The 19,614-nt window shown below is 45.3% G+C and overlaps 5 protein-coding genes across 5 annotated transcripts; 3 read left to right on the top strand and 2 right to left on the bottom strand.

Annotated features, from left to right (window-relative positions):
• Window positions 1-5,084: 5,084 nt before the first annotated feature.
• Window positions 5,085-5,636, bottom strand: A1O5_11115 (uncharacterized protein; the record flags this gene model as incomplete). Its single annotated transcript, XM_007751688.1, has 1 exon — window positions 5,085-5,636. The coding sequence occupies one exon, from the start codon at window positions 5,634-5,636 to the stop codon at window positions 5,085-5,087; it is 552 nt and encodes a 183-aa protein (XP_007749878.1).
• Window positions 5,637-7,154: 1,518 nt separating this feature from the next.
• Window positions 7,155-8,640, bottom strand: A1O5_11114 (uncharacterized protein; the record flags this gene model as incomplete). Its single annotated transcript, XM_007751687.1, has 3 exons — window positions 7,155-7,472; window positions 7,521-7,983; window positions 8,033-8,640. The coding sequence occupies 3 exons, from the start codon at window positions 8,638-8,640 to the stop codon at window positions 7,155-7,157; spliced, it is 1,389 nt and encodes a 462-aa protein (XP_007749877.1).
• Window positions 8,641-12,962: 4,322 nt separating this feature from the next.
• On the top strand, window positions 12,963-15,413 carry A1O5_11113 (uncharacterized protein; the record flags this gene model as incomplete). The annotated part of the gene is made up of 3 exons (XM_007751686.1): window positions 12,963-14,032; window positions 14,081-14,257; window positions 14,306-15,413. The coding sequence occupies 3 exons, from the start codon at window positions 12,963-12,965 to the stop codon at window positions 15,411-15,413; spliced, it is 2,355 nt and encodes a 784-aa protein (XP_007749876.1).
• Window positions 15,414-16,114: 701 nt separating this feature from the next.
• A1O5_11112 (uncharacterized protein) lies at window positions 16,115-17,801 on the top strand (the record flags this gene model as incomplete). The annotated part of the gene is made up of 2 exons (XM_007751685.1): window positions 16,115-17,355; window positions 17,405-17,801. 2 exons carry the CDS (start codon window positions 16,115-16,117, stop codon window positions 17,799-17,801), a joined length of 1,638 nt encoding a protein of 545 aa, XP_007749875.1.
• A 444-nt stretch (window positions 17,802-18,245) lies between these two features.
• Window positions 18,246-19,369, top strand: A1O5_11111 (26S proteasome regulatory subunit rpn-8; the record flags this gene model as incomplete). The annotated part of the gene is made up of 2 exons (XM_007751684.1): window positions 18,246-18,429; window positions 18,480-19,369. 2 exons carry the CDS (start codon window positions 18,246-18,248, stop codon window positions 19,367-19,369), a joined length of 1,074 nt encoding a protein of 357 aa, XP_007749874.1.
• Between the last annotated feature and the right edge of the window lie 245 nt (window positions 19,370-19,614).

Below are 19,614 nucleotides of genomic sequence, written 5' to 3'. Positions count from 1 at the left end.
GCCACTTAACGAGTAGTGAGATTAATAAGCGGCTAAGTTAACTCTCGACTATTTCTACTATCTCTTCTCTCTCGTCTTTACTCTATTTCGTTAAGTAATTACTTAATTCTCTTCGTTCCTAACGAATATTTAAAGGATATCTTCATTGACCTCGAAAAACAACGCTGCACCATTTTTATAGCTTTATTTAGTGTATTTTTCATTAAGAAAACTAAGCTTTAATTATTTATAAATAGTTTTAAGTAATATAAGTAATTAAGATACTTCGCGAAGATCTCGTCGCGTGTAAGGGCTTACGCCTAATTCTACACTAATAATATCGTAATGATAAGTTCCGTAAACGCCTTAATATATTACTTCGTTACTAGATCCGTTCACACCAACGCCCTTATATTAGCAGTAGTAAGTGGCGATTCGGAGATAAGACACTATTAATATTAGTCCGTGAGTAATCTAAGCTCCCTTATAAAGACCTAATATAATGGTCGGAACGTAACTCATTTATGGTTTTAAAGGCATTACTCTTAATACGGCTATAGCATTAAATATTTAGATATCGCATCCTCGTTATTTCTCGATTTAAAAACCACCACGGGAAATACTAGTATTATACCGTAAAGAAGGAATCGACGTAACCGAATAGGTTAAATAAGCCATCTAAATAGTCGAAAGAATACAATAATTAAGTGAAAAGTTCGTGCTAAAAATCGCTAATTATATTAAAGGCGATTTAGAATTGTGGAATATCGCCCTCTAAAGGTTTATCTTAAATCTTTAGTTACGTAATTAAATACGAAGTTTAAGTTCGTATTTAGACCTAGGGTCTATGAAATTACGTGACTAATGCGATATTAATTTCGCACTTTATTAAATGATTAGTCGTGCTTACTAATGTTAATTTAAAATTAACATTTTAAGAATCTTAACTATGGACACTTATTATCTATATAAAGACCTTTACTCTCCCTAGGTAAATAGTTATCTTTAAGTTCTTTAATAGTCACTTATCTACCTATAAGGTTTACGATCTATATGAGCCTTACTATCTATACATTAGATAGTTCTCAAAGTCCTTTAAACAAGAATTAAAGATAATATTTAAAAATAAAGTAATTAAAGATAAGAAGACTAAAAGATTTTAAGTATTAATTAAAGAAGCGATTAATAACCGAAATAAGTATAACGAAATTAAGAGAAGATTCATTAAAGATATTAATTATACTAAAAGCTAAAATATAGCTCTATTTCTAAAGAATACGAGCGGTAGAGATACGGTTAGCCGAAAGTTTAGGTAATGAATAACCGAAGAATTTTAGAAAGGTATCGTAATATAGTGGTTAGGCAATATAGCGTATACACTAAAGAAGCTCTAGTGTATAAGAATAGCGCCTAAGCTGCGGGACGAGACACTCATAAATATATTGCGTCGAATTAATCATTAAATAATAAAACGACTGGCCGGTCTCACGGGTGCAAAGTTTTCTTAGCTAGCACCGTAACGAATCGATATCTTTACGGTATAATCGAATCTAAACGATTTTAGAAACGTCATAAATGATTATGGGCATTTATAAGTTATAGCTACGCGTTTAGAATATTATCTTTAGTTAAAGAATAAGTTACACTAACTAAATAATATAGAGTCACTAAATATATATAATTTAATTCTTACCGAGGGTCTCCTAGGGGTACCGATTAGCTAAATTAATTAGGTCGAATAGAATCTCATTATAAGAAAGAAACTAACTATAAAACCGCCTACTAAGAAATTTATAGAGAAGAGATTTAGTAAGATATTAGCGAAAGACGAGACCGAGAATTAGTTAAAGAACTTCTAAGAATAAGCGATAAAATCTCCGCTTTTACCGACCGTACCTAAGAAATAACCGGAAGAAGAGTAGAGATATTAGAAGCGAAATATTCTAGATTACTTTAAGAATAAGTCTATAATAGAAAAGCTTACTAAAATTAAAGAAAAAGAAGTCGTAATTAAGAAAGCGACTAAAAAGTAATTAAAAATTCGAAACGAATATATTAAAATAGTGATTTAGCCTAGAAAAAGATCGCGATTAATACCGTTAGTTCTAAGAATATCTTTAGAGATAGAAGTAAGAGCTTCTAAGCGAATACACTTCTCGTCCACCGAATAAGCGTTTACGGAAGCTAAAGAAATTATTACCAATAGTAAATATCTTCGTGGAGAGTTTTAAGAGTTATCTTCGCCCTTTAATACGAGACTATATAAATAAAACTTATTAAGAAATCCTTCTAATATAGAAAGACTAGTATAGAAGATTATTATAGACTAGTTTAAGAGAGTTAAGTATAATATCGATAAAGATACTTTAACGAAACGATAAGCGAATAAAGTGATTTAATACGGATTTAAAGCTATTATACGAGCATTTCAAAGATTAATCGAAGTATTATCGACTAATGTTAGTTCGAGGTAATCTCTTTAGTATTACGCTACTCTCGAAGTAATTTAAATCATAGAAAGAGTAGAGACTAAAAAAGGTACGTTAGAAATTTAGCGAATTTAAGACGCTTTAAAGAAATTTAAAGAGCATAGTCGCGAAGTAAAGAAATCTCTTCGCGGCGAAAATTATTACTCGGAAGGATATATAATTAATAAGAAAGAATTAAAACATCTTTTACTTAGTGCGAATTATAACGATTAGTTATTTATAGATTACGTTATTAAAGATATCGCGGCCTATCGAAAGCACTAAGTGAAAGACGAATGAAATGTAATCTACCTATATAACGTTCGAGGGATATTTACGTTTATAATCTAGCCGCGATCGTAGCGATAAGATAAGTTTATATAGAAGAAGCTAATTCTCTATCGAGAGATTAACTATTAGTAGTTAATATACGTCGATCTCGATTCTCGAATCGTTTACGCTATAGATTCGATTAGGAAGCGCACGGTAAAAGACTTAATGATTTCGATTATTTTAGAGTATCTCAACTCTTAAGTTCGAGCAAAGCTTAAAGACGGTAAATAGTTCACATTTTAGAATATTAATGTTAATAAATAACTAAATAACTATAATTACGGAATATTTATTATCTTTTAGACTAGAGCTCTTATGAAAAACGGTATTAAAGCTATTAAAGAAGTTAAAATCGATACTTCCCATCGAGTTTAACTTATTTAGAATATTTATTAAGCTATTATTAGAAATAAAAAGATATCATTATTATGGTCGTCTCGCGTAGAAACTAGTGAGTGATAGCTATTAAAGTCTATTGTGATGATCACTTTAGATAAAAGTATTGTTGATCTCATTAACTAAGAGAATACGAACTAGATATTATAGGCTTATATCGATCTATATAGCGAAGAGAGAATAAGTTTAGAATATAATAGTAATGACCCTTAGAATAGAATCTCAACGCTAAGAGTGAACTCTCTCTTTCCTCGCGTTACTTAGTTAGTTAAAGAAGAATTCTAAGAGCGAACCTTAGAGCCACTGAGCAATATTAGTATAGAAATAGACTCGATCCTAAGATAGAGTGATTATTAAAGCGAAATATTAAGAGCGTCTTCGGTGTCCTTATATAGACCGAGTAGATCTATTACATCTATTAATGATGTTTTAGTTCGTATTCTAGACTCAATAAGAGAGAAGAATCTATCCTCATTACGAGCTTCTTCTCACAGTACTACGGACCCGCTCTCTAGGTAATAATAGAGTTAGACAATTCTTAAGTATACTATGTACTATCGAACGAGGTCGTTCTATAAATAAGAGAGAGAGAGATGTAATAAGGTAAGGTAGCTATATTGTGATGAGCTGTGCTGAGCTGGTAGAGCGGTGGCAAGATGAAAAAGTTATCTAGTCACATATCAAATCTAAATGAGCTGGTAGAGAGGAGATGCGGAATAGTTTATAGTGCTGGCAGTGTGCCATTCATTTTTTACAGATTGAGCAGAGTATTATAAATTCCATGGCTTTTAGTGCCGTCTACCTAAATCCTGAGAGTGTTTTATCAGTTCTGTCCTATTCCTCGATGCTACCGCTGTGCTAGGTGTTCGTAGCCTTAGCCGCTGCCTCTCTGGGTGGTGTTGGTGGTGTTGTTGTCAGTATCAACCAGAAACGCGTTCTCGATTCCCGATCTGCTGGACAGGCCTCTGTGCGTTGTTGCACGTGCACGCCAAACCCTGAAGTGCTCTGTTACACTAGAATTAAAGTAGATATATATAAAATATAAGGTTTCGAACTAAATCTTAAATTATTAGCTTAATAGCGTTAGTATTTACTAAGATAAAGACTTAGTAAGTTATTCGCTTTTAGCGTAAATCTTATTTCCGAAATAGAAAAGACCTTTTTAAATTTAATAATATTATATAATAAGTATATTATAAAAGCTACTAAAAATAGATGATCTATAGAGGCTTATAGTCTAGATATAAGAGCTGTGAGCGACTGTGAGCTCCCTAGGCTCCCTAGGTATATAAGAATGCCGTTAGTCTATTCTTAAGTGTTTTATTAGTCCTGTCCTATTTCTCGATACTGCCGCTGTGCTAGGTGTTTATAGCCCTAGTCGCTGCCCCTCTGGGTGGTGTTGGTGATGTCTTATCAGTATTAACTAGAAACGCGTTCTCGATTCCCGATCTGCTAGACAGGCCTCTGTGCGTTGTTACACGTGCACGCCGAACCCTGAAGTGCTCTGTTACAATATTATCTACTGAACTATATCGTTCTTAGAAATATAACTACTTATACCGTACGCTTTCTTCACTTAGTTCTATACTTATAAGAATTTACTACTAAGGAATCTAATTCTATTAGATGACGAGGTACCAGCTTTAATAGTTAGCTGGATTATTTATTAGATGCTATAGCGGTACTATCTTTCCTAGATCGTATCTCTAACTTCTTCGGTCTTCGCCTTGGTGTTGACTCTTCTTTAATGCTCGTACTCTGAATCTTGTCTACCATACTAAGTTACTAGCCTGATTCTGTAGATTGATTCGATCTAATTTCCAACTTCAGCGGCTTTCTTCGCGGCTTCTCCTCTATGTTTGCCTTATGCTGTGCCGGCCCAGTTTCTGACACTGCTGCCACTGGTGTCTAGTCGACTTGTGACTTGTTCTGTTGGCTCACCTCCTGCTCGAGTGCGTCGACCACCCTTTCAGGATCAGCGTCCTCAAACTTCTCCTCTTTCCCACCCAGCTTTACCCATGGTCCATGAATAGCACCAACGCCACTTCCAATTAACATACCTAATCCTGTTGTAGGAACCGCTGCCACCGCACCTAAAACCGTTCCCACTCCCGCGCCGAGACCCAATCCAGTGGCGGCGCCTATCCCTCCCCCGAATCCGAAGCCTTGCCAGGTACCACTTTGTAGTCGCCTCGCCATCTTGCTATGTCCATGAGCTTCTACCTCCTTGTCGAATGCCTCCTTCAGCATTTTCTCGCGTTGTTTTGAGTCCGTAAGTGCCAAAGCTCTTGATTTCAGGTCGTTGGCTGTGGATTGAGCTTTCTGGGCCTTCTGAAGGCTCTCAATGGTTTTAAGCTTTTCCTCTCTGCTCGGAAACTGCTCGTTGTTATCATTGGGTGCGCCGTCGTCGCCACTGTTATCATTCTTGCCGCCGCTAAGCACGGATTTCATCACTTCCATCGTTGCTTTCTGGTCGTCCTAGCCCTTGATTCTTTAGTTGCTTCCGGTTTGTTCCTTCTAACGTTCAATATATATCTTTATGAAACTTCTGTAGGCTTGTAGGATCCTTGGATAGCGTAAGGATCAATAAATAATTTCCGGATAAAAGTTAGCAATAGGCTGGTTATTCAAGTTGTTATACGAAACGAAATTACGACGTCATTGCTTCTACCGTTATTACCTCTGTAGGGGTTGCCCAATCATCGCTCAGACTGCCGTGCACCTACGTCAGAGGCGATTGTCGTATTCTACCTACCAATACCTACCTAAATGTCACGACGCACCAATTTCCGTACTACAAACGAAGATAAAGATAAACGCTTCTTCGCTTAACCTCTTTCATCCCCAGTCATATTACTAGAGCATTAGTCCGGAGTTCGGTTTGAGGCCCGGGATCTATCCTGGATGGTAGGAAGTCATCCGTACAGCCTTGTCAGCTCTGGTGGAAGAATTGGCAACATAAGGGCCGGGCTTATAAAACAACTGAGCATATACGTCTAAATACTAAGTCTCACGGACAAATAAGCTGAGATTTCTAGACGACAGTATCAGAAGCCGCTAGAGCTCTATCGTAGGGCAATCTTTACCCATTCTCAATTGTTTACTCAGTGCATTAATCGGAAACTATACTGCAAAAGATATATCCTGGTAAATATAGTAGAGTTAACACCACTAACGTAAAAGATGAATGTGCTAACATCTATCAATCCATCTCCTCGTCTGCAACCAAGGAAGTGCGAAATTATCCATCTAAGTACGAATCATAAGGGAAGGGTCTGAAAGTGGTAGCCGTTGAGCACACCACTAGCACGTCCCGACTTGAATGGTTCAGGCTGTTAAAAGAGTTGAATATATCCTCGTTCAGTCAAGTCAAACATTGTGTTACTCGATGGCTATTCTCTAAATCTCTTTTTTCACGGTATTGTCGCCTCCCAAAATATCCTCGTTCCCGTGGGTACGTCGTTGCCATTTGCACCCATCGTAGCGGCCATCGGTTTTGACACAGCAAGTTCCTAACAAAATCCTTTCAAAATTAGCTGGCCTCATATATAGTTGCTTGCAGTGACGAAATAATTGGACCTCCAGCACCGAGGCTAGTTTTAATGACGCCTTCAAGCCGGAATGTCCATTCCCAGCCTCCATCCATCTCGAAGTGGATGACCCCACCCCTTGAAGACCTCAGTTTTCGCGTCACCCCAACACATACACGTGTCAGATGTGTCGTGGCTAAGATTCCTTTCGCCATTGCTCGAGGTTGAGCCTAGCTAGAACAAGTCATTGATGTTGTGTCCAGGATTATTCTGGCCGCTGGAGCTCCCGCGGCTATGAAAGTATAGGGAGTGTGTGGGTGAACGACTGTAGTGATAAAGTAAAGTGTGTTGAGGAGAGTGACGGAAGGATGTCCTTGGCACCCGCACAGGTGAATGCGGCCAGGTGGATTCTCTCTCATGAATGCTCGATCGATTATCGTGACGGTTCTCATTCCGTTTGGCCGACTAGACCGTTACTAATATCAGGTGTCCCATTCGTAGACATCTTTTTCTCGTCAGCTTCGGAATATTGTGAAATTTGCAGGTCATTCTGCAATGCATGCGGGACAGGAAGCTGGGACTTGACCATCCTTTTCTGCAATGTAGCGAAGAAATGCGAGTCCGTCCCCCCAAAGTCAGCAAGAACCTTCTCCAGCAAGTGCAGGGACTGCCTTGAATCCATCAGCAGACCTCGCGTCCCGGCTGAGTTAGGCGCGCAAAGGAGGACGTCCAACAAGCAGTCCGCTATTCGAAATATCTTGAGTTCCTATATGACGTTATATTCTGAACAAAAGAATCGTCTAATACTACTTACCATGCCATATCCATGAGGCTGAATGGACTTCCAAGACACTTTTTCAAGTACGGAAAGCGTGTCATGTGCAATTGCCGCCGGAAGCAATGCCGAGAAGGCCTGGTCCTTAGCATGACATGACACCGGGAAGTGGGTAATTGTGTACTGCCAGAGCAGTATCCGAATCCAATTCCGAGTGGCGAGTATATCCACCCTCTGCGATTCATCTAGCTCTTCACTAAGTGGATGATGGGTGAGATCATGCTGGAGGGCTGATATCTGATTTTTTGGCGCTCCCTGAATTGAAACAGTGGCTGACGAGGGTGTGGGCTCGAGGATATCGCCATCAAGAAAGGTGAACAATCGTATTAGAGCAATGAATGCTGGCAGCGGAGCACCGTCATATCCCTCTATGGGATCGGCGCTCGGAAACTCGTTAATCGGCCTTAATGTAGTTGGCAACCCATTCTGGACACAATATGTTCTGTGCTTTTGGTCAATGATGTGAAGTCTATATAGTATGTCCCACTGACCGTTCGGAGACAAACAAAATCCAGTATATTCGCAGCCTCAATTGATGCTCCCTGAAGTTCATGTCGGCATAATTGTCGGGCTGGTGTAATTTGAGGCCGTGTGCGTAGGTAAGAGTTTCTCGTAGATAGAATCCGGCCGTGCGGAGTTTCTCAGCGTTTGCAAAGTAGATATGCAGGAAGAACGAGGTTAAAAGAGATGTCATCGAGTAATTTTCTTGATACTCGAAAAGCTGTCTGAGCCTTTGAGATTCTGCCACCATTTCAGAGGAAGAAACGGCATTGAAAGGCACAATATGCTCGGGCAGTCGCAATTGAGCAATGACAGCAGCGCATAGAGCCGCGGCAAGGGAGTATGATTCATAGTCTTCTTGATTGTTCCTTAGGGCTGCGATGAGTTCATCATAGGAGACAACCGGCCAAACCGAGTATAAGCGTAGGTGGAAAACCTCCAGAAAGCGTTCATAAACCAGTAAAGAAATGCCAGGGGTATGCGTTGGTGCAAGATGACTCTCGACTGCGGCCCCCAAGATAGATTCTTCGGGCGGCGTAGGAAGAGATTGCTGATCGCTGTTGGCCTTCAGCATCCTTTGGAACTCTTCGATTCTCATATTGGTACACGGTCTAGGGCCTTTTGGTCCTCTTTTCCGACGGACGCGGAGGAATGTGCACGAAACAGATCGGTGCTTGCACTCAAAGCAGGGTTGTCCCCCAGAGCATCGCACGCGCCTCAACGCGCAGCCGTCGCAAGGATGTGAAGTCCGCATTTCTGGCGTCGACCAAGAGAGTCACAGAATTGGAGCTGTACGTATCTTGACAAGGTGTGGACTCAAACATCTAAGATAAGTTGTGTCTTGCGGACGAACAGCCGTTGAAATTGGGTTAATTTTCAGCGATCTACGGCCGATTTGCCAGTGGGAATGGAGGATCTTCCACTTGAAGGGAGCGAGGCAACCAACGCCGCAAGGTCAAAAAGAATAAGCAGTTGATGGGAAAGGGTACAGTATGAAAGGATACCTGATTAGTCACTTCAGTGGAGAACAGAGCACCAAGCGTATGTCCGGATGGAGTTTCCTCATCACACTTGGGGTCGACACGGAGAGCCACCCAGCTGGCAGGTAAACCGGAAAGTCTTTCCAGGAAGATCGTATGAGCTGAGGTAAATAACTGGCCTTTATCAGCCGCAAAGATCCTACCTAGTACTGCCTTTGCCTCCGCTCCAGCTTGCTCTCACATATGATAAATCCTTGACTCTATCGCTCATCACCTTTTTGACAACAAGACGACGGCCGTCGCCCCTGTTCTAGTTCGTTGCACAAACCGATATCATAGCTGCATCACGCGTCAATGGTCATTACACAACTCCCTCTGATTCGTGTTAAACATGATATAGATATCATCTGTGCGAACTTGGGATCCAGGAGCCAGCATCGTTAATGTCGAGGGCGCAAGGCGAGTAATAGGCAGCAACGAATCGAAGTGTCCAGCAGCCATTTGCAGCTACATCGAAAACTGTGGACAGACATCTTATAAAAGGTGCATCGTTGCACTGCTGTTCTTTCGCCGCCGTGTTTCTCCCACCATCGATATTTGTCAGTGAAGCCAAGTTTCGGCGCCTATCACATAGGTAACATGGATCTGGCGTCTGAATCATGAATATCAACGGGGCAGTCTTAATGTTAGCGAGACGGCATCGGAGGGAATTTCAGCCTGTTATGCAAATTCCCATGCTAAGTCGATCACTGACGTTGGAGTCCAGACTGAGAGGTTCAATATCTCTACGGCCATATCAACATGTTGAACCGCAAGGTCGTCCTTTGATCTTCGGCCAAGTGTTGAGCTGGAACAGGTGGTGACCTCTGATGGCTTGACGTTATATTGTTCCCTGGGCTTTTCATGGACCCCCAGCAGCCTGCCGTTCTAACATGATCTAGGAAACAATTATTAACCACCCACCATTTTGGTCTTCAAATTTGCGATTTTACTCTGCGAGTCGCTGGATTGAGCACTGAGACTAATCCCATTGGCTCCACAATGAAGGGGCGTCGAGGACGAAGACTTGCTCTCTCCATTACCTGCCATCCTCCTGATGCGAAAGAGCATAAGGGCACCAAGGGTCTCCTCACCGCGATGACAGGAAACAACCATTGCATATGCTATCGAGCACAGCTACTAGTGCAGCGACGGTACTGACGCGTATCTTTTCGAGTCTATAAGCTGCCCAGTCACCGAAAGGATGCCTCTCACGAAATCGAGCGACCTTCTGCAGCCGTCAAGTTCAACTGGCTTCCTGGAAGGAGTTCCGGGTGCTAGTTGAAGGACTTGTCGTACCACTGCAATCCCTCTCCTGTTCATGTACGTTTGATTCATGCTCTTTTCGACACCTTCGTCCTCGTCCTAGCGCCTCTGTTGGCATCAAAGGTGGGCAGTCGTGAAAGACAACAGACTTAGCGAAGAGTACTAGATTAAATAGATTCTACCAAGTCCCACAAGCAGAATAATGCAGGGAATGGATGGGCATGGGCTGTAGGGCTAGGAGTTGCATGATGAACAATTGTTTGGCTTCCGAAAGGTGTCGTCTTGCTCAAACGATCATGTCCTATATGTCCATTCAGCAAAGGAGTTGCAGAATGGAAAACTCGGAAAAGGGATTCGACATTGTAATCGTCGCGTACACCCAAACCCACTCGTCTGGAAGATTCCTCCGTAGAGACCGAAGAACCTAGTGGTGAAACGTAGGAAACACCATTCTGGAAGTGTAGGCATGTATTACGGAGTACGAAGTTCACCGCTCAGGGCGTTAAACGAGGAGGACTGGGGTTCCCAGTCTATGCGGGGACGAAACTTGACCGCCTCAGAGCGAGTAGGATAATGAGCATTGTGAGTAGGGGAGAAATTGGTAGTGGGGTAGCGAGATGGCCATTGGAACTCCGGTGCGGCTTAGTTTTGCTCCTCTGAAAGTTTAAAGTCCCCCTTTAGACTTGCGAAGAACGGGATACGGCACCCAGTCTTATGGCAAAACAGAGGCTGTGGGGACCGGCTTCAAAGCAGACTTCATTCCGTTACCAATTGTGATAAACAACAGCCACGTGCGCACTTGGTCTGAGAACAATATGTAATATTCACGGGCACGGCTTTCCTTCCCGTCAATTGCATCGAGCATCACCTCCAATTTAACAAGCGATCAGCAAACGGAGAAAGGCACGCATTGCAGAGGGGGCCGCCAGTGGAATTCTCTTCGTTATTCTTAGGTAACCCGAAGCCTATGTGGGCCAGGCTTGGCCAGGTCAGTGTCAGGGGTCTAAATTGGGCACGGATGAGTTACTCGTGGCTGGAGGCTGAAGGGCTGAAGGGCGGCATCTTACCGAGTGCCAGATCCTGTTTCCTGGTCTTAAAACAGCCAAAGCACCATGTATATTACTCCGTACTCCCGCACTTGGCTCAGCTCTTGTCTTGCTACCGCCCATCATGAGACACAGGCATGTGTGGCGGGTGATGTCTTTATTTTCTTCTTTTTGTTCCAGATAGTAGAAAGTGTCCCTTTCTTGCTGGTCGTTACTCCGTAGTTGTTCAATTTTTTTGCCTAGAGCACGTACTAGAAACAGGTTGAAGGGGACGGGGAATCAGTGCAGGCTGGCCCTGGAGCTCCGCCCTGATATGTCATTCCATCTGCATTGGCAGTCAGAAGTCAGCACTCAGGCGGGGTGGGATCTTCACAGGAGAACAATCACAGGAAGGAATTTTTTTTTCCTTGGCCATAGAATCAATGGGGGGCGAAAGCGTCGACAATCCTTACAAAGTAATCCTCCAAATGGCGATCAGTCGCGCTCAAATATGAAAACATGAGACGCGAAAAGAAGGTCGGCAGAAGCTTTTCATGTGCTACTGCCCCAGGGATCTGCATCGCGAGGTGTGACAATGGATAATTTGATCTTGAGCTGTGCTCAGACTCTGTGAGGTTGATATCAACATTGCTCGTACAGTACTTGCAAATGCTGTGCACCACAATAGCAGCTAAAACGGGGAGCATCTTGGCGTTGAAACACGTGCTGCCGCTCGTACTGGGTACTCGGGCACCTGTCTCGTTGTGCTCGCCTCTACGCTCAAAGAGCGGTCTCACGCTCAATTTCTCCTTCTCGATCCTCCTGAATCCTGACCTCAGCATCCTCTTGACCTCCCCTGTTTCGCATTCAGGCTTTTGTCCCTTCAAACTGCTTAGACTCCACCCCCGAGAATTGGCGCTTTCAAGCAATTGGCGGGCGCCGTGCCTTGGAAAGAAGCTCAAAAATTAAACATCAGTTCCAATTTCCACCGGCGCAAGCACTGGCGAATTCTGGAGCCCTCGAGCAAGCCCATTGTCCATGACACCTTTCCCTTTCCGGCACAGAGCTACCCCTGACACCATGCTTTTCTCGACAACGCCCCTCCGCCCGTGATTGACAGGCGTGACATTTTGCCCTGCTACGGCGTAAGTAGAGCGCTTGCAACGCTCGCGATCCTACCCTTCTGGCGTGATGTGGCTGATACGGAACCCGTGTCCAAAGATTGGCATCTCGCTTGAGGGCCCATCGTTGAAAGGTCACCAAAAGATCCTCATCGCTTGTGCCCGTTCTTTTCAACCAACAGAAATCCAACATGCTCTCCACTATGCTAAACTGAGACAGTCTGCCCCAACTCACTATGCTCGATGGCATAGGAGGCAATCATCCTGGCTTCGGGAGCCCACCAGCCATGGCTTCGCGACTGGCCGATCAGGCTGGCCAATCTTGGATGGGAAGGTGAAGCAGCCCCCAAATGGCCAAAGGTGAGGTAATATACAACCCCTACCCGCGCCTCTTCTTGCTTTGTTTTTTCTCTCTTCCCTCGCACGCAACATCTTCCTTCAAGTCACTCCTTTGTGCAGGCAAATCTGCCTGCGTCCGTTCGTTCAATCATGCGTTCTTTTCCTCTTTTTTTCGCCGCTGCTGCGGCTGGTCTTGCAAGTGCATCAAACTGGGACTCTGCCGATGTGACTGTCACAGCAACCTCTACACGAACTCACACGGTCTGCCCAGTGACACAGGTCCTCACATGCGACGCTTCGGGCCCGACGGATGTGGGCGCTGACAACGGCTGGCACCCTGGCCATGGAGACAACGGGGCTGAGAATGTTTGGGCCTCGCTCTGGGATGCACAAAAGTCCAAATACAGTATTGGACACGGCTGGAACACTGCCACTGCTACTGGTGCCAGCGCCGACAACGGGTGGGGTAAAGGTGGCCATGGTGGCCATGGTTCCACTCCGTCAACAGCAGAAGGCTCTGGCCCTTCAACAACTGGCGGGAGTGGAAATAATGGCGGTGGATCGGGATCGACTCCTACTAGCAGCTATAGCTACAGTTCGCCAACGAACTCGCCCAGCAGCAGCGGCTACACCCCTACCACTTCAGCGACTTCAACCGCAAGCTCTGGCTCCTGTCCGACTTATACTCCCGTTAAAAATGCTACGGATGATTACTGCAACTCTGCTGCTGATCGATCCGTTTGGTGCGACAATAAGGATATCAACAGCGATTATTATGGTAACTACAGGACCGGTGTCACCCGCAAATACACCTTTACAATCACCAACACCACTTTGGTGTTTGATGGCACTGGTCCCAAACTCGCTCTTGCTATTAATGGCCAAGTACCGGGCCCTGTCATTGAGGCCAACTGGGGTGACATGGTCGAGGTCACCGTGATCAACCAAATGCAAGATAACAGCACATCAATCCACTGGCATGGTATCCGTCAGTTCAATACCAATGACCAAGATGGTGTTCCTGGTGTTACCGAATGTGGTATTGCCGGAAACGGTGGCAGTCGCACGTACACATGGCTTGCAAGTTCCTATGGCACCTCCTGGTATCACAGCCATACCATGGCCCAGTATGGTGATGGTATCCGAGGCCCTATCGTCATACACGGACCTGCAACCGCCGACTATGACTATGACATGGGCACGGTCATGATCGATGATACGTGAGTTATTACCAGTGCTCAACAGGCTCGGTTGGCTAACCTCAATAGTTTCCCTATCACCGCAGCCGCTATGGCATCTCGTATCGCTCACGTCGGACCCGGCGGCTCGTTCAACACCCTCTTCAATGGCAAGAACAAGAATCCTGACGGAACTGCTCCTGGTGGAACTCCTTTCTCCTGGGGTGTCAAGCCTTGCAAGAAGCACTTGTTCCGCATTATTAACAGGTTAGTTTTGTCTTCTCTGCACAAGAATATTGCCTAAAGTCTTCGCAGCTCTGCCCAAAACAGCTACATTGTTGGCTTCGACAATCACACAATGACTGTCATTGCTGCTGACTTCGTACCCATTGTGCCATACAAGACCACCACCCTCAAAATTGCAACAGGTCAACGGTATGATGTGATTGTGCAAATGGACCAAGCACCCAGTAGTTACTATGTTCGCGCTGTAATCCAAACTGGATGTCCCTCTGGTGGCGCCAACTCTGGTCTGGGAACAGCCAATGCAATCATCAACTACGAAAATGCTACCCCTGTCACCCCTGTCATCTCAACTCCGATTACCAATGTCACCGCCAACATTTGCCAGGATGAGCCTCTTGCTTCCCTGGTGCCTTACCTTGAGAAGCCCGCTGGCACTGTTACCGCCTTCCAGGGCTCTGCATCCACCATCCCTGCTGGTTCCGTTACCTCTGTTGCCACCAATGACGATGGAACTGTATTCCAGTGGTACATCAACAACGCCGTTATCAACGTCAACTGGAGCCAGCCTACTCTCAAGACTTTGGCTGAGGGTTCATCAGGGAACAACAGCCTCATTAGCAACCCTGTTGTTCTTAACCAGGCCAACCAGTGGGTCTACTTTGTCATCCAGAACCAGTTCTTCGCCTCTCATCCTATGCACGTCCATGGTCACGACGTCTCTGTCCTTGGCACAGGCACCGGAACTTTCACCTCTGACATGGTCAGCTCTCTCAACTTCGACAGCCCCATGCGTCGTGACACTGTCATGCTGCAAGGTTCTCCGGGTGTGGGTTTCCCTGCTGGTTACACTGTCATCGGATTCGAGACTGACAACCCCGGCGCCTGGCTTATGCACTGCCACATTTCCTGGCACGTCGATGGCGGTCTTGCTCTTCAGTTCATTGAGAGACCTGACGACATCCCTGCCAAGAAATACGTTGATCAGTCATTTGAGGATGAGTGTTCAGCGTTAGATACCTACGAGGGTTCCAACCCCGAAGGTGCCAAGTTTTCTGGTAATTCCGGTCTCAAGGCTCGTGGATATACAGATGAGTTGGATATCGAGCTCTTCCGCCCGGATGCTAAGATCGACATTAACAAGTACCGAAAGCGATATTCCCACCGTCGCCTGCATTAAATGACCAAAATCCCAAGTCATCAGTAATTGCACGCAGCAACAGCGGTGAAGTAAATAATGGGAGGATTCTGGTAATGCAACTCATGTATGCTAGCATAGTTTTTGCATATCTTTCGTCATGTCCATTTCTGTTGAATTTAGGAATTGAAGACATTTTCATAACAGGTAATGAGTGCAACATCAGTGCCGTCTTTTTTCAAGTATGATGTCTGAAGTTCCTTGAATACGATGCATGCATGCATACATCCAACCACCAATTTCGTGTACAGCCCACATTCTTGCACGGAGCACATGACCATCTACTCGGTACTGGGTTCCCAAAACACCTCGCCTCCTTTCCCCAACTCCTTGTCCCCGATAATCTTGGCTATTTTCCCATCTCCTCTCCACCTTGCGTTTGCACAGCATGTGGAGGCCCTCCACTCTCCATGGGGAAATCCTACAAGTCCCACGAGTCCATCTCTCAGATCTGAGATGCTCTGACATTGCGTACAGTGCACCAATGAGGGGTTGCGTTCAGTTCCAAACCTGGGGTCTCAATCTTGCCCTTGAAAACCCTCGCACTCTCCATTGTCTTTGGGTAGTTTTCTCGCGAAGTGTGGTGGCTCCTTGACCCTGTTGATATCGACACTCTCCTTGACATTCTGAAGCCCTAGGTTTGGAAGAGAGCTTTGTCACAGTTAGGAAAGAGGGAAATCATCATGGCCGCCAGCCCTATGCTCTGCTCAATAGGACTCGAGAATGCCTCACTCGTCAAATTTGTACTGGCAACCTTTGTCGCTTTCCCTCTGCTGTTCGTTATCGGGTTCTACCTATGGGTCACACCGAGCACGTTGAAAGACTCACGACGGAAACACCTTCCGCCAGGTCCTCGTGGTTTGCCCTTCCTTGGGAACTTCTTTGAAATGTCCAAGGCTGAAACGTTTCGATTTCAGGCGCAAAAGTGGGCAAAGGAGTATGGTGAGATCTTCTATACCAAGATGGGAGGAGCTGACTACATCTACTTGTCATCTCCCACTGCGGTAAAGGAATTGATGGACAAGAAATCTGGAATATACTCCTCACGACCGCCAGCGCCGCTTGCCAGCGATGTCGCATCCGCTGGTCGACGACAACTGTTTATGCCATATGGACCCAAATACCGTGTTGTCCGAAAGATTGCTCACCAGCTCCTTAACATCACCGTTTCCACCAGCTACCAACCCATTCAAGATCTAGAATCCAAGCAACTGATGTACGATCTGCTCCACGACCCAGAACACTTTTATGATCACAACCGGCGCTACTCGTCAAGCGTTATCCTTACCGTGGCATATGGTCATCGGATGGCAGATTGGGACAATCCATTGGTGAAGAAGATTTACAGTGTGGTCAACAACCTGCAGCAATTCTCCGCTCCTGGTGCCTTCCTCGTTGACACGTGGCCCTCACTGCGATATTTTCCCCAATGGATGTTTGGTAATTGGCGGAAATTCGGCGAGAAATGCTTTGCTCATGATTCGGTTGTCTATCTTAAGCTCTGGGGCGATTTGAAGAAAGAGGTAGACGAAGGGAAAGCCAATCCATGCTTTGCGAAGGACTTTTACCTGAGCGATCCCAAAAAACTCGGGTTGGACCAGCTCCAAGCAGCGTATCAAACTGGTGGCCTGGTGGAGGCTGGTTCCGAAACAACATCGGCGTTCTTGAACTCTTGGATTTTGACTATGACCCTGAACCCTCATATCATGAGAAAGGCTCAGGAAGAGGTCGATCGAGTAGTTGGAGAAGACAGACTGCCTACATGGGAAGACGAGCAAAATCTACCCTATCTCAGAGCCATGATTAAGGAATTGCTTCGCACCCGTCCACCCAACAAATTTGGCATGCAACACTACACGACAGAAGATGACTGGTTCAAGGGCTACTTCATCCCCAAAGACACAGTGGTTGTCTTGAACTGGTGGTGAGTCTACTTTTCGTATGGCCTCGCAAGATTTCTGACGTATGCACAGGGCAATAAACTACGATCCGTCTCACTGGGACAAACCAGATGAGTTTATGCCGGAGCGCTTCCTCGGCTACGATCTACCGGCCGCCTCCTACATCAACATTGGAGATCCCAGCCAGCGCGACCACTTCTCGTACGGAGCTGGAAGGCGGGTTTGTCCGGGTGTGCATGTGGCCGAAAAGTCCCTATATTTGAACATTGCCCGTGTCTTGTGGGCGTTCAACATCTCAAAGAAAATATGCAAAGATGGCAGTCTGATTGAGCCAAACACCGCGATGGTCCCAGGCTGGATGACAATCCCACAGCCGTTTGAATGCGATATTACTGTAAGATCAGAAAAGAAGGCGGCATTGATCAACGATATTTGGGCAGAGGCAAAGAGAAACCTTGACGGAAAATAGTCGATATTTTGATAGGCATGCAGCATTGCCATGTTTACCGGGTAGCATATGTCTGATGATTCCATTCTATTTAATTTTATTCAACTTTTCACATTCCCAATATAGCGCAATCCTCCTCAATGTGTGGAGTAGGAACCACCGATGGACTACTGTACCCAGCGAGCAGTATCTTGACCATCTCCGCCAAATAGAGAAATTGTTCGGCAAAATTTCCGGATCTTGACATTTACGTCTGAGCAAATGACCTTACGCGAATTTTGGTATCGAAGCAGGCGAGGTTGGTCGCGTCCGGTGTCTGCCTTCAAATTGAACAATCAAATAGTTGCGTTCTCCCGATTTTTTTGTTCAATAACCAAAAGTCGTCAGCCCAAGCACAACAAACAGTTCACACACTCCTTCCGATCCTCTGCCTCCTCCCCGCCTTGCCACTCTCAGCTCTCCATCATGCCTGCCACAACTGCAGAGACCCTGTCGCTTGTTAGCAGACAAGTGTCAGTCGCTCCACTAGTTCTCTTATCAGCTGCAGATCACTACGGCCGGTCTGCAAAGGGGACACGGAAACGAGTAGTAGGTGTTCTACTGGGTCAAAATGACGGCAAGAATGTTCGAGTGTCGAACAGTTTTGCGGGTTCGTTGGCGAGCGACTGTAGAATATGAACATTCTCTGACAGGTGACAGTGCCATTTGAGGAAGATGAGAAAGATCCATCCGTCTGGTTCCTGGATCATAACTATGTCGAAGCAATGCGGGAAATGTTCAAGAAGGTCAATGCGCGAGAAAAATTGATTGGGTGGTATCATTCCGGTCCGAAACTGCGAGCATCTGATCTCGAGATCAACGAGCTATTCAAGAAATACACACCGAACCCTCTCCTTGTCATCATCGATGTTCAGCCGAAAGAAGTCGGTGTACCTACAGACGCCTATTTTGCGATTGAAGAGATCAAGGACGATGGAACGACCACAACCAAGACATTTGTGCATACCCCCTCGATCATTGAGGCGGAGGAAGCAGAAGAGATTGGTGTGGAACATCTTCTCAGAGACATCCGCGACGTCGCAGTTGGCACACTCTCTTCCCGAATCACTCAACAGTTGCAGTCTCTTCAAGGCCTCCATCTACGGTTGCGGGACATCAGCACATACCTTCAAAAAGTTCTTGATGGCGAACTTCCCACCAACCATGCCATCCTCGGCAATTTGCAAGATATTTTCAATCTCCTCCCTAATTTGACCACCCTTCCCGCATCCCGACCGAATGGCAAGAATCAAATCGAGAATAGCGAGCTGGCTCGGGCCATGAGCATCAAGACCAACGATCAGCTGATGACCATCTACCTTAGCTCGCTAGTCCGTGCAATAACCGCCTTCCATGACCTGATTGACAACAAGAACCAGAACCGACAGCAACAGGAAGAAAAGGAGGCAAAGAAGGATGATACTGAAAAGAAGGAGGGTGAGAAGGAGAAGGACGAGAAAAAGGCAGGACCTAATGGAGCGGTGAACGGGGACAAGAAGGAAACTGAAGAGACTGGCAGTGGAAAAGGCAAGGGGAAGAAGAAGAGCTAGACACTGAGATATCTGTGAGATTTTACACCGCGCAGGGCGTTTTGAACGGCAAGCTCGGCTTTAGGGCACGCTTTTGCAACTGGGCATGGGCAATGTACATTATCACAAAAGACTTGATACCAATGTGCAAGCAATCGACGCCGCCTTGGTCGTCTTTAATCATTGTGTCGAAGACATGGCTTTCCGGGGTCAGAGGCAGTTCCACTTGGGGCAGCGTCAAACATAGAATCTGCCACGTATTTTGC

The sequence above is a fragment of the Cladophialophora psammophila genome (assembly GCF_000585535.1).
Source record: "Cladophialophora psammophila CBS 110553 chromosome Unknown aczJe-supercont1.23, whole genome shotgun sequence".
Taxonomy (NCBI): domain Eukaryota; kingdom Fungi; phylum Ascomycota; class Eurotiomycetes; order Chaetothyriales; family Herpotrichiellaceae; genus Cladophialophora; species Cladophialophora psammophila.
Note: the sequence above shows the minus strand (reverse complement) of the source record. Positions and strands in the feature narration are given on the sequence as shown.